At 42.1% G+C, this 15,311-nt stretch overlaps 1 protein-coding gene across 3 annotated transcripts in view; it reads right to left on the bottom strand.

Moving 5' to 3' along the window:
* The window catches only part of LOC122799289 (transmembrane protein 248-like), a 665,932-nt gene that overhangs the window by 185,433 nt on the left and 465,188 nt on the right, over positions 1-15,311 (bottom strand). For all 3 annotated transcript variants that reach the window (XM_044068247.1, XM_044068249.1, XM_044068248.1), the window contains exon 5: positions 7,055-7,205. In XM_044068247.1, the coding sequence (XP_043924182.1) occupies positions 7,055-7,205 (151 nt within the window). The remainder of the gene's footprint in view (positions 1-7,054; positions 7,206-15,311) is intronic.

Here is a 15,311-nt window from a genome sequence, read left to right on the forward strand (position 1 = left end):
GTCACCCCTCTCCACAAAGGTGGCAAGAACACAGACACTACTAATTTCCGTCCTATAGTTATTCTCTCACCTCTTTCTAAAATACTCACAAAAAAATGCATTCATCACCAACTCTTGCCATACCTAATACACAATCATCATCTTACCCCAACGTAATATGGTTTCAGGCCTAGCCACAGCACTACCACTGTTCTTCTGTCCTTCCTTGACACCATTAATCGTGCTTGCGACTCTGGGAAAATCGTATCCACCCTTTACTTAGAGCTCTCCAAAGCCTTTGACACTGTCTCACATCCTTTACTCTTATCTCAACTTTCCTCCCTCAATTTCTCTCCTTCCTCCATTGCCTGGTTTATAAGCTCTCTCTCCAACAGACAAGCTGTTAAATGGAAAAATTCCACTTCATCCTTTCTCTACAATCCCTCCGGTGTCCCCCAAGGCTCTATTCTGAGACCCTTATTTTTGAATATTTTCATTAATAACTTTCACAAATCCATAGATAATGCTACACTGATCCAGTATGCTGACTCTACAATCATCTGTACAGCAAACTCTCCCTCCAAACTCCTTCAAAAAACCCAAACAGCCTTCTCCAACACTGAAATTTGGATGCTAAACAACCATCTCGTTCTCAATGCTAACAAAACAAAAATCATGACATTCTCTCCTTCGAGAAATTTCACCATAGACAAAAGCTCCTTTAAAATAAAAAGCCACAACAACACTCTAATCGATATTGTACCTCACACCAAACTACACAGAGTCACCATTGATGAACATTTAAAAGTCGATATTAACATCCAAAATAATTTAAAAAAAAACACCAAAAACTAGATCTATTGTACAGACAAAATCACTATCTAACCGCTTCTACCACACATACTCTTGCGTCCTCCTACCTGTTCCCCTCTCTGATGTATGGTGCCCCTCTACTTACTCATCTCCAACTTAGCCTAAAAAACAAACTGGAAGCCTGCTATAACAAAGTCTGCAAGGTCCAAATCCTCCACCCATCACTGCCATTCCCCCTCCACTCCCTAAACTGGCTTGAGCTTCCCTCCACTCCCTAAACTGGCTTGAGTTTCCCAATTACCTGAAATTCATACAACTCACCACTATTCACAAATTCATATTCCAACCCACAATCCGTCCCTCTCTTTCATCTATTTTAACCCCTTAACTCCCCAGTCATACTCTTAGATCTGAAAACCAAATCCTTCTTAAAATCTATAAACCCCTTCACCCTCCTGGCCAATTACTTCTATCACACTCCTTGGCTAAACTATGGAACCCCCCCCCCCGCTGTACTCACAACCACTTTCTTTTCAAATCTCTCCCCCATTCTTATCTTACCTCAAAATTGGGACTGTTCCTGCTCCCTTTCCACCAAAATTACACAGTCATCGCTTTCAAACTTCCCTTCACTAACATTATTGTTAGAACAAACACTAAACTTCTATAAACATTTAGGTTCATAGGATCATAGGTAGGTACTAGGGCTATCTACCCGAAGGCATTTATAAGCCTAGCCAGAATGTGTTGGCTTTCGCCACCCCCTTAGATTAGTTCCCTGTGCCTCTGTCCAGCAGAGCCACTGAAGTGGTCCCACAGGTAAACTTTCTGTTTCCCATCCACTCATCAAGATTTCTTTTGAAGAGTGTTAGCGAGGAGCTCTGCCTAATGTAGATTGGGATCTTGTTCCAAAGCATGGGAAACCTCTGGGACAGGAATCTATCCCTCCAGCACTTCCTATTTATTGTGTGGTGATCCCTAGAGCGTGTGGCTTGTGATGAGGTTTTCTTTAAGTGGAGCATGTCCATCAATTCTGGGTTGGACATGGCCTTGTATGTCAGGCAGAGATCACCTCTGAGTAGGCGGTATGCAACCAAGTACAGCTGTAATTTCTTCAGTCGAGCTGCACAGGGCATCTGTTTGAGGCCAGTGATCCTCTTGGTGAGGTACTTCTGTGGTCTTTCCAGCTGTTGTAGTTGTCTTGCAAGGTACATCCCAAATGGGGTGTTGTACTCTATGATGGGTCTGATGAGTGATGAGTAGAGGGGGCACAATGACCTCTTTTGATCTGGATGCGAACCCTTTTGTGATTAGGTGGGCCACATAGAAGGATTTTCTAACCACTTTGGCAATGTGATTATCAAAGGTGAGATTACTATCTACTGGGGTCCCCAGATCCCTTATTACATCTACCGTATTTAGGGGACTACCACCTACATGACAGTTTGTAGGTACTTTGTTTTTTTCCAAAGGGGGTGACTATGCACTTTTTGGCATTTAGCTTGAGGCCATGATTTTGACACCAGGTATCGTCTCAGTGAGACCCTTTTGGAGGATGTCTGTGTCAGCCGGAGAGTCAATTATAGCCCCTAGTTTGCAGTAGTCTGCGAACTTGGTCAGCCATAGTCCTCCTGTGCTTCCCTGTACCCCTGAGAAGTATATGCTGAACAGAAGGGGTCCTAGGACTGAGCCGTGGGGAACTCCACTTGTAACAGATTTAGAGTCGGACCTAGCTCCCGCAACTCTCACCATGTGGGTTCTGTCCGTAAGCCAGTTGGCAACCCATCTTGTGATGTAGAGGTTTATGTTCAGGCTGGTGATCTTGTCTATAATACCAGAATGGGGAATGGTGTCGAAGGCCTTTGCAAGGTCTAGGTAGGCTGCGTGTACCACCTTTCCCTCATCTATAGCCTTGGTAACTGTCTCAAAGAAGTCCACCAGGTTTAGGAGGCATGATCTGCCCTTAACAAAGCCGAACTGGGTAGGGTCCAGTGTTTGGAGGTTCCCAATGTCTCTGTTAATGAGTTCCATGATGATGCACTCCATAGCCTTGCAGACCAAGCTAGTCAGGCTTATAGGGCGATAGTTCCCGGGGTCTGCTGTGGCTCCACCTTTGTGGAGTGGAATAACTGCTGCTGTGCGCCTCTCTATGGGTACATAGCCTGTGGAGAGGCTGAGTTTGAACAGTGTGTTTAGGTGAGGGGTTAGTTTGTCTTTGAGCTCGTGTAGGACGCAACCTAGGACACCATCCGGTCTCATTGATGCTGTGTTTTTGGCTTTGGAGAGGGCTGTTTTAACCAGAGTGTCTGTGATTTCATGTACTCTACATTCTTCTGGTATGGTTATGGGCCCTCTTGGGGGTGAGAGGGGGGATGACGTTTGCAATGAACCTGTCTGCCAGGATGTTGGCGATATCGGTCGGTTCAGTGTATTTCGTGCCATTCTGCACTAACTCTGAGCAGATCTGAGTATTGCCACTTAGATTCTTGACATAGCTAAAGAATGCCTTGTGGTTATCTTTGGAGTCCTTGGCAATTTTTCTTTCAAAGCTCGCCTTGGATGATTTTATGAGGGATCGTAGTTTTGTGCCGATACTGATCAGGGATGTCTTCCCTTCTTGGGATTTTACTCTTTTCTGTACTAGTTTCCTCCTTCTATTGTATAGCTTGTTTATGGCAGAAGTCCACCAGACTGGTTTCCTTTTCTTGGAGGAGTGAGTCTTCGTTTTGCTTGGGATGGCATGATCCATGCATTCTTGTAGGTGCCCGTAGAATGCATTAGTAAAGAATTTTGCAGCTTGGACAGCGTTATCCTTCAGCATGGGGGCTCTGAAACTTTCCACCTCGGTCTTAAGTAACGTGAAGTTTGTTTTTGAAAAGTTTTTCACGGTGGTTTTCTTGTCCGGGGGTGGGGGCGGAATGTGGATATCCAAAGTGAATTGTTTATGGTCAGATCTAACCAGCAAGGGGTTGACCTCCGGTGTGAAACACCGATCGCCCATGTTGGTGATGACCAGGTCCAATATGTTGTCACCTCTGGTGGGAGTGTTGACCAGTTGAACCAGGGCATTTGAGTTTATAAATTCTAGGAAATGTTGGGCAAGGGAGTTAGTACTTGAGTAGTTCTCCCAGTTATTGTTTCGATAACTGAAATCACCCAATATTAGGGTGTTTGGTAGGACCTTTATGTTTCCCAGTGTTTCTAGGCATGCAGAATGGGGGTCCTGGGACATGGTGGGTGATCTGTAGCAAGCTACAATTTGAATTGCAGTTTTGCCCATTGTTAGTTGCACGTGAATGATCTCTGAAGCATCGTGCTGTGCCACTAACCTGGAGGTGTGGGTATCCTTGATGTATATGGATACGCCCCCGCCTTTTGTATTTCGGTTTGGGTTCTGTGGCCGAATTGTATGGTATTGAGTTGTAGCCTGGTAGTGCTGGGGTGCTCTCTGGAGCCTTAAACCAGGTTTCTGTTACTGCACATATATCGATTTTCTCCATACTGAGGAGTGCCTCGAGTGCATGCATTTTGAGGTTCAGACTACTGGCATTGAGTAGCACTACCCTCAGTTTTTTGTTGACTTGTAGTTTTAATTATATCATCTGTATTACTTCTGACTTCATCTTGATTTTAACATTTGTGTTCTTTGAACATATACTCCATGACTTTGTATTTGTGTTTCAAATTGTATATTTATGCATCTGTATACTGTACATTCCATACTTTACTTATGTTATACTCTGTTAACTGTTTTTGGAGCTTTTCTCCCTGGGCCACCACTTAAAATGGGCTCTGCTTGGCCCAGTCAACTTCCCCAAGTCATCAACCTGGAAATAAATAAGGAATGCAGGGTCAAGTGGAGATTCCCAGGCAGGAATGAGTAAGCTATGGGATTCTTGCCTATCCTGAGAACGCTTGACTCCTGTCTATATGGAAAAAATGGACTGCCAGGAGTAGGTAGAGGAGTCACTGTGTGAAGTCCTGGGGGGGGGGGGGTGGCCACTAGGGGTAGCAAATACAAACAAAATATAGGTAGATATAACTGGATCTCTGGATTAAGTACTTTAGTATATTGAAAGGGGGTCCCTTGATCTACTAGGATTTTCAATAGGCAGCTACTGGCTAGAATATGCAGTGCTGGGCCAGTGAACAGACTAAAAGCAGGAACCTCAGGAACCTCAAATTACACACGTGTTCTTACTAAGGGGCATTCAAAGTTCAGATTTTTAACACAGGTGAGTCTCTTGAGGGCTGGTGGAAGCTTCAAGGCTACTGTAGCTACTTACAGATGGATTCTGTTACTTGTGTTATGTGTTAGACAAACAGCACATTTATGAGTTATGAAATACTATGCTTTAGCTGTTATGAATTTAGCAAGACGTGCACAATGAGCAACTCCTGTAATTACTGCATTTAAAGCAGTTTTAAAGTACAGTATACATATGAAGTCTGTAGGGTATAGGTAGGTATTTAATTGTAGAAAAATGTGTGAGCTGTGCTGTATTAATAGCATGCAGGTGACACTTCCATACGGAGCTCTCGCTCAACACAGACCGCTCTAACTTGTAGATAAATGTTCAATGTGCAAATATTCCTGAAAACTTGTCTCCGCTGTTAAGAACTTTATTTACAGGAAAGGTGCATCCACTTTTACTAAAATAGTATACTTCTGCACACAAGGTACTCATTTGTTGTTCTTGCCAACAACTGTAGCACAGCAGCCCAAACTTTACAACTAAACTAGAATATAAAAATGGGTTATAAACTCTACTCTGACAATTACAGTACACTTACACATACTAAATACTAAATCATTCTACTCTGTAAGAGGTACATGTAAAAAGTATGGAGAAATGAATAGGAATCACTCCCTTTTTTTATAAACTGACCAGGTGGAGTTGAGCAAAGTTTGACACATACTGCATCCAATTAATAATGGCACTGGTGTCCTATACCAGGGATGTAGCAAGCAAATGCCATTTTGCACTTAAGCTTAGTGCTACGCTACTCCCACTGGATACCTCTCACTTAAAAAATGGACACATTTCTCAAAAACCTACCCCCACATCACTTCAGTACAAGTAACATTTTCAGCTTTTCCTCCTAAAACTATTAAAAATATTGTTTTTAAATTAGCAATATTGCACCTGTTGTAACAGGCATTCATTTACACTGTTGTAGACATAAGATGACCTGAAAAAAGCTACACTGATGATTTTCAGAAAAAAAAATTGTACTTGGAGTACAAAGTGTACGCTGGCTATACCCTTGCCTATATCACTAATACAAACACAATGTTTTGAAAAGGTTACCCGATGAGAAAAAATTTAATTTCATCAATACTCTTCAGACAGTCTGATACATGAGTGAAGCTTTATAAAATGTTTGGGTAGGGATGTCAACCTTTCTTACCATCATTGCAACCTGTTCAGCAAGCATGAGATCCCCACCTATGACTAGACATCATTTATCCTTAACAGAATCTACCACGTTTTCCATCAGTGCAGTACGTGGCATGGACCAACTTGCCGTCTAAAAGTTAGTGTGTTTCACTTGTTAATAAAGAAGGCCAAGGCATTATTTTTCACCAAATATATGTTATGCCCAACCCTTTCTGGAGAATTACTATATGTGAAAGGGATGAGGACATTTTTACCTACTTTGCAAACATCAGCAAACTTTGTGAACCAGAAAGAGATATTTTCCATTTGCAAAACAAAAGATATTGGAGAGTAGAGGACTAAAATGTGACCTTGTGGCACTTCAACAGGTGAAGAGAATTGACCTCCTTCCTTTATCAAAACCAAAATGTTAAAATAGCAGACCATGCATGCACTGAAAGGCCTTCACAGTTGTGTGAACATTTTCCTCAATTAAGAGCAGCTGAATTTTCTAATATGAAGGCTTCTTTTACTCTATAAAGGTTATCTAGTTGCACTACATTTCTACCATAATGTCAGCATTTCCTACTAATATGGTCATTCCTTGCCAAAATGTACCTCATACCTTACAATTTCTATTGCATCTGTACAATTCAACATTAGCTTGGACTCCAGCCTTTACTGCACATGGGGGTCTTTTGTGTTGATCTATTTTATATGTCTGCCTTTTATAGGCTTGAAAAAGTATCCTTGCACCATATACCCTAATGTAAGTTCTAAAAAAGATGCTCTAATCTATCAGGTTACACTGCTATGACAGAAACACAAGACCGCCATAAAGTCCCACATATCAGAACATACGGATGTTTAAGTTAACTTACCTCTGACAGGAAATCAGTGAGGTTTGCGTTAGGAGAGTAGGAAGCTGTGTAACAGTCCATGGTGTCCTGAGATACTGCAACCTGAGGCAAAGACAGGAATACAGGTACAGAACTGTTAAGGCCACTCACAGTATCACATAAAGGAGGAAGCCTACAGGAAACAAAGACAGTTACTAATATTAATATAAGAGCCACAAAGACACCTGTAGTAAGCAAAAAGACAGTCGAAGACACAGTTAACTTAAGACTCTATCCATCATGCACACAAGTAACTACCAACACATTCTGTCTGAAATGAAAAGCTACTCTATTAATAAAAACTTACCTCTATATGCAGCAGGTCACCACTTTATATTCTTGTGCGTTTTATTTATTTTTTTAACCTGGTAGTACCATGTGCTAGGGTGGTGATGGCAAACCTATGACATATGTGCCAAAGGTGACACGCCACAACATTCTGGGTTCATAGGTAGATACTAGGCTATCGGCCCGAGGGCCTACGTAAGCCTAGCCAACAAGGTTCCCTGGCTTACGCCACCCAAGAAAGTTACTTTCCTGTGCCACTGTCGAGCAGAGACACAGAAGTGATCCCCAGGGTGCATTTCCTATTTCCCATCCACTCATCAAGAATTTTCTTGAAGAGTGCTAATGAAGAACTTTGTTTGACATAGATGGGTAACATGTTCCAGAGTATGGAAAGTCTCTGGGACAGGAATCTATCCCTCCAGCATGTCCTGTTTATTGTGGTGACAAGGTTTAGGTCCCTGGACCGCGTAGCTTGGAGGGATTGGGATTTCTTTAGGTGTAGCATGTCCAACAGCTCTGGGTTTGACATAGCTTTATATGTCAGGCAGAGAGCACCTTGGAGTAGGCGATATGCTACAGAGTACAGCTGGAGTTTTTTTGAGATGGTCAGTGTAGGACATCTGTTTGAGGCCAGTAATCCTCTTTGTGAGGTACTTCTGTGGCCTTTCCAGCTGCTGCAGATGCCTTGTGAGGTACATTCCAAAAGGGGCATTGTACTCTACAATGGGTCTAATGAGTGTCGGGTAGAGGGGAACAATTACCTCTTTTTTCCTGGATGAGAACCCTTTTATGATGAGGTGTGCCATGTAGAAGGACTTCCTGACTACTGTGGCGATGTGACTATCAAAAGACAGGCTACTGTCCACCTGGGTCCCAAGGTCTCTTATCACACATTCTGTGTCAAGTAGACTGCTGTCTATGTAGTAGTTCATGGGTACAGGGTTTTTACCAAAGGGGATGACAATGCACGTTTTGGCATTGAGCTTGAGGCCATGGCTCTGACACCAGGCATCTGTTTCAGCGAGGTCCTTCTGTAAGATTTCCACATCATTTGGGGACTCTACTATGGTTCCTAGTTTGCAGTCATCTGCAAACTTCATTAGCCAGAGGCCTTCTGTGTTAGCCTGTACTTCACAGAAGTAGATACCAAACAGGAGGGGTCCCAGGACTGAAGCCTGTGGTACTCCACTTGTCACTGGTTTGAGGTTAGATTTGGAGTGTGAAATTTTACAGTGTGGGTTCTGTCAGTGAGCCAGTTGGCAACCCATTTTGTGACGTAGGGATTTATACCTAGTTTAGCTTTAATTCCAGAATGAGGGATGGTGTTGAAAGCCTTGGTGAGGTCAAAATAGGCTGTGTGAACCACCTTACCCTCATCTACGGCTTTGGTGACTGCCTCAAAGAAGTCGATCAGGTTCAGGAGGCATGATCTGCCTTTCACAAACCCGAACTGGGTGGGATCCAGAGTTTGGAGGTTACCAATGTCTTTGTTTATGACTTCCATGATAAGTTCCATGGCCTTGCAGACCAGGCTCGTCAGGCTAATAGGGCAATAGTTCCCAGGATCAGTGGTGGCTCCCCCTCTGTGGAGTGGGATAACTGTTGCTGTATGCCATTCAGTGGGGCACAAAGCCTGATGTAAGGCTATGATTCAACATGGTGCTTAGGTGGGGAGCCAGTTCGTTCTGAAGTTCACGTAAAATGCAGCCTGGGATGTTACCTGGACCCATGGATGCTGTGTTTTTAGCTTTAGAGAGTGCAGCTTTTAACCCGTGTAGCTGTGATTACAGGGACTCTGCATTCTTCCTGTATAGATATGGGCCCTTTAGGAGTTGGTGGGGGGTAAAGTTAGCATTGAACCTATCTGCCAGGATGTTGGCAATATCAGTAATCTGTAATTTTCGTGCCGTTGTGCTGTAACTCAGAGCAGATCTGGGTGTTGCCATTGAGATTACTGACATAGCTATAGAATGCTTTGTGGTTGTCCTTAGAATCAGTGGCAATTTTGTTTTCATAGCTAGCTTTGTAGGATCTTATAAGGGATCTCAGCTTCTTGCTGAGGCTGACCAGGCACTCATGGGATTTTACTCTCTTTTGCAACAATTTCTTCCTTCTATTGTACAGTTTGTTTATGGCAGGGGACCACCAGATTGGCTTCCTTTTTTTGGAGGATAGCATCTTGGTTCTGTTTGGGATAACACGATCCAAGCACTCGTGTAAGTGCTTATAGAGTGCATCTGTGTAGGATTCAGCAGTCGTAACTGTAATGTCCATCTGCGTGGGTGTCATGAAGTTAATCACTTGTGTCTTAAGAAGCATGAAGTTGGCTTTGGAGAAATATTTTACCATGGTTTCCTTAATGGGGGGTGGGATGTGGATCTCAAGGGTGATTAGCTTATGGTCGGATCGGACCAATGAGGAGTTGATTTCACGTGTGGAACACCGGTCACTCATGTTGGTAATGACTAGATGTAGGATATTGTTGCCCCTGGTGGGGGTGTGGATAAGCTGATCCAGGGCATTGGAGTTTATGAATTCCAGAAAGTGTTGTGTGAAGGAGTTGGTACACGAGTAGTTTTCCCAGTTAATGGTGGGGTAGTTGAAATCGCCCATTATTAGGGTGTTTGGTTGAACCCTAATATTTTCCAGTACATCAAGAAAAGAGGAGTGGGAATCTTGGGGCATGGTGGGGGATCTGTAGCAAGCTACAATTTGGAATGCAGTTTTACCCAGAGTTGGTTGCACTTGGATAACCTCGGATGCATTATGCTGTGCAACTAGCCTGGAGGTGTAGATATCCTTAATGAATACGGACACACACCTCTGACTTTGGTGTTCCGGTCCAGGTTACATGGCCAAAAAGTGTGGTATGAGTTATAGCCTGGCAGTGCAGGGGTGCTTTCTGGAGCCTTGAACCAGGTCTCAGTCACTGCAAAGATATCGATGTTCTCCATTTTAAGGAGCGTCTTGAGTGAGTGCATTTTGAGATTTAGACTTCTAGCATTGAGTAGCATTACCCTCAGTTTTTGCTTGCCTGTTCCTGTTACGGTGGTGAATTTGTCATTTGAACCTTGCCTAAAAAATGCACTATAGGGGCGGCAAGAGCCTTAGCCAGTATCCGGAATCCCAGGGGCGACAGGTGCAGACCATCTCTGACAAAACATTGTGGTCTGTCGACCATGTCAGCCCAAGCAGACAGATACTGGATTCCCTTAGAATGACACCAGAAGCTTAGCCAATTGTTGAAGTCAATAATTTTGTCCTTGCACTGCGGTATCATTCTGGGCAATGGCAGAATGCTACTCAGGGCTAGAGTCATACCTGCCTGGGCTACAAGATTGGAGAGCTCTTCCATGTCTCTTTTCATGTAGTCCAGGGAGGTACATCTCAGGTCGTTCACACCAACATGGACAATGAGAGAGTCATATTTGTACTTGCTGTGGAGTGACCTGAGTGCGTGGGTATGTGGCGGATCCTGGCACCCGACAGGCAGCTGACAGTAACCTTCTCCTAGTTTAGTTTGGTGAGTGGGACATCAGTGTGCCTGCCTATAGAGTCACCTATGACTAGTGTGTTGGATACGTTGTTTTGCCTTATTGGCTGTGGTTGAGTGGCACACTGAGTCTGTGGGCTGTGTGTCATTTAGGTTGTGTTGGGGAGTGGAAGTTGCTTGCGTTTCTGCTTTGGAGGTCTCTGTTGCTTGGGCAGATTATTATTGAGAGCCTCCGTGAATGTTTTTGTGCTTCTATGTGTGGATTTTGGTGGTGTAGATTTGGTGAGACTATGTGATAAGTGTGGTGTGGTGCAAGTGTTTACCCTCTCCTCTTGAATGTGAAGTTCGGTCTTGGTTGGAGAGAGCTTTACCTCCATTTTGGCTAGATAAGTCCATCTCTCATAGGTTGTAGTGTTGGGTGGTAGGAGGAGAGGGTTGTCTGTGTACATGAAGCAATTTTTACATTGCCCCAAGATGCCCAGACTCATCAGATAGACAGGAGAGAACACTGGGAGTTGACCCTTGGACATGCCTGAATAAAAAACTATTTTCCTCTAGATAAGAGAGGAAAGCGAGTACAAGAGCGGTTTTTCTCCAAGCAAGTGAGAAAAGTAAGTGCAAAAACTGTTTTCATCTAGGTAATGAGGAAGGTTTAGTGCTATAGCAATTAGTAGCTTATTTAGTGCTTACAAGTTCTGAACAAGTGAACTGCAGTGATGGTGCTGCGGTAGCATTGTCGCCTCACAGGTAAGACGTCCTGTCCGATTCTCACCTACAGCGTCTTCTGTGGGGAGACATGCGTGAATGGGAGTACCTTCGTTGAAGGTTGTGCGTCACGGCTGGCAACTCAGCATGTAAAAATCTACTGCCAATCATTACCAGACCGGAATTCCGCTGTGGCGACCCCTAACCGGGAAAAAGTCGAAAGACAACAACAAGTTCTGAACAAGTGCTGAGCACGAATAAGCAAATTCAAGTGCTAAAACTAAGAATCTGTATCTGCACTAGACTAGTTACAGGAAAGAAACAAGTGCAAATGCAGGCTTTCAAATCAGAAAGTTGAGAGAGATGGAAAAGATTGCCCAGACGGCCAATAACTACAATTTCTGGGCCAGAGCCACTCCTTATGTGGTAGACAGGTTACCTAGTGCTTACCACTCCAACTGACAAGCTAGAAGGCTTCCCTCCAATACAGAAAGGCTTGGGGGGGCTCAGAAGCTTACATACACAGTTCTGGGTACAGCAAATCTGTATCTGGACTACGCTAGTTACAGGAAAGGTAGGAAACAAGCTTACATGTTTTTTTTTTTTTTTTTACATCTCGTGACATCAGCGTTCACCAACAACCCAGTTATCAAAGAAACTGATTTTGCATTCATTGCTCATGTGAAGTGCACTGAATTAATTTTGTGCCAGGAGCTAGTTCAACAACACTGCTGCAGAGGTAAGTTATTAATCTCAAAGACTACTTCGATATACTTTCTTGACAGAGTCTGCAAAGAGCAGTTCTGTTTACATTCCTCTCAACAGTCCTTGTTAATCCCTCCTAAAACAATTTTATTTAAAATAACAAAATCAACACTGTCAAAGGTGCCGTAAAAAGACCACAGAAATATAAGCTTCACACCAGTCCAAAATTTTTAATATACAACAGCAATACACACAAAGTTAGTTTTAGAACTTATAGAATTTGTATTTTACAGATTGACCAGCAGATGGCAGCAGAGTATGAGATCTATAACTATCTGCTCAATTTTTTTAATACATATTTTTATATATCCTTATTTAAATCCACTAAGTAAACTTAAAGTTATTAGAGTCTTTAGTAGTAATTTTAAGATGTTTATAGGAATACAATTTGTCTATGAAAGAGTTTTATTTCTTAACAGCACACAATCTTTAATAATGCACATATTATACCATTTTTATATTTAAGGAGGTTAAATTAGGTAATTATCTAAATTATGGTTTTATTACTATAAAAGGAGTGGTTATCAGTAGGTTGTTCACTTTTCTGAGGAAGTCTCAGTGTTTATGGGAAGAAAAATGCAGTGATTTAAGTTAAGCATTTAGTGTGTACGTCGTGTGTATTGCTGTTATATAATAAAATTTTTGGACTGGTGTGAAGCTTACATTTTCGTGGACTTTTTATGGCACCTCTGACAGTGTTGATCTTGGCAGTTTAACTGTTGGCACCTTAGTGCTCTCAACACTGTCTTCCATTTTTCTTTGGCTATTTACTTTATTTAACATTGGTTTACTGGGAAAGTAGGACTACGAACAAGTTGATGGGAAAGTATGACTATGAACAATTTGATCTTCAACACAGGCCTGGGGAGAAAAGCTCAACGCATGCCTTTGTAACGTGGGAGGAAACCTGAGCACCTGGAGGAAACCCACGTACACACCAACAGAGCCAACAGAGAGGACAAGCACACACCACACAGAAGGCACCCCAGCCGAGAATCAAACTGGAGAACCTCTTGCTGTGAGGAGACACGTTAATAGCTGCACCACTGTGGCATTCTGGTGACTTTTTTTTTACACTTATGACTTATTTTACTTCAGAAAATGTATATTAATTCACATTCATTTTTTTTCTGTCAGTGTCTCAAATTAAGAGTACTAGTAGTTTAAAACTGTCCTGGTCTCTTATTTCTAGATTTGTCCCTGATGTATTTAGAGCTATGCTGTTTATTTTTGTTTTTGGTCGGCGGGGGTGACACACTAACAGAGCCAAATTAGGTATTTTCCAAATTTTTGACACCCTGAACCCAAAAGGTTCGCCATCACTATCCTAGGGCATTCTCAAGTCGAACAAAAGCAATACATGCATCATCAAAGAAGCAAGTGTAGCACAGTAAGTTTACTAAACTGAACTGCATATGCACTATACCCTGGAGAAACAGAACAATGTCTCCAATCTCTAGTTGGATGCAGCACTTCTGGTTAGGGCTATGAGCTGTAAACAAGCCTTACCTTGTAGTCCTCAGCTTGATGTCCTCAGTATCCACATGTAAACAGTGATACTTTGAGAAAATAAATCACTTAACTCATATCACTATGAAAAAGAAATGTTTGCCTAGTGGACTTAAGCAACTGACAAATGCATATTACACCTCTGATCCTTTGATCCAAAATGTCTCGCTTACACAGGACCAAGCCACTACAATTTTCCAAATAAGTATTTCTTCAGATAGAAATGAAAAGTTCCACTAAAATATATCAGTTGGTACAATAACATCAAAGTCTAACAACATAATTTATGTCAGCGAGACAAATGCTAAAGCTAAACACACACGACTACCCTAAATGTCAATGTTTTCAATGAAGAATTTCTCCTTTACTTAAAGTTGAGGAGCTGCTCTACAAGAAGCTAAATACATCAACAAATGTGCTGTTTTCTTCTGAAACTTGAGGAGGTACCCATTAATAACTCCAGCATTTTACAGTTAATAAACAAAGTAAAACACAGAAATGCTTGCTAATAACTTAACCTCTGCAGCATACCTTTATCATTATTTTATTTATTTATTTATTTTTATTTTATTTTACATTTGTTGACCGGGATAGTCCGTCTGGATACATGTCCATTTTCAGCGGAGGCCCGGGGAGAAAAGCTCCACATTGACAGTACTTCATTTATATTAATACAGGTTACATATATATTCAATTGATTATAATACACAGAGCAAAAAAGAGAAAAAAAAAAAAAACAAGCAAATATATGCAATAATAAATAGAAAAAACTTCTTCTTGTGATAGTAACAGGAAAGAACATCTTGTTAAACCTTAGGTATTCCATTTTTGACATAGAGAATTTGGGGTTAGTCTGGTTTGGAACATTGGCAGAGCCATTGGGTTTTAAAATGGAGGAATAGATTTTTCTTGAATTTGCTTTGGCAGGTGGCACTGGTGAGTTGGGGAGGAAGGAGTTCCATATTTTACCAATGGAATTGGCAAAGAGAGTCACCCCTAAATTACAAGATTTGACCATTTGAACAAGTAGCCTATTTGATGAGCAGACTATTTAGGTTTGAGTAGGGGTGATTAGGTTACTCAGTGCAGGAATGGTGTCAGGTTGAGTGAGAATTTTGAATGCAACTATTAGTTGGTTCTGCTGGAGTAGATTTGGTAGCTCTATCCAACCAAGGTTATGTAGGTTAATGCAATGATGGGTTTTATAGGGCAAGCCAGTGGCAAATCTAGCAATATGGTTATAGCAACAAGTAAGTTTGTTTAGGTCAGATTTGTGAAGGTTAGTGAGTATGGGAGAGGCATACAAGAGGGAGGAAAGGAGCTGTGACTGGGCAATGGCCACTTTTGCCCTGGAAGTCAGAAAGGATTTTATTCTATATAGGGACCCCAGTTTCCTATTTACTGTTTTAACAGTTTGGTTGATGTGTAGGTCAAATCTAAGTTTATTGTCAATGGTAGCGTTCAGGAGCTTAGTATTAG

This window comes from Protopterus annectens, chromosome 4.part0, assembly GCF_019279795.1.
Source record: "Protopterus annectens isolate FY-2018-M chromosome 4.part0, PAN1.0, whole genome shotgun sequence".
Classification (NCBI taxonomy): domain Eukaryota; kingdom Metazoa; phylum Chordata; order Ceratodontiformes; family Protopteridae; genus Protopterus; species Protopterus annectens.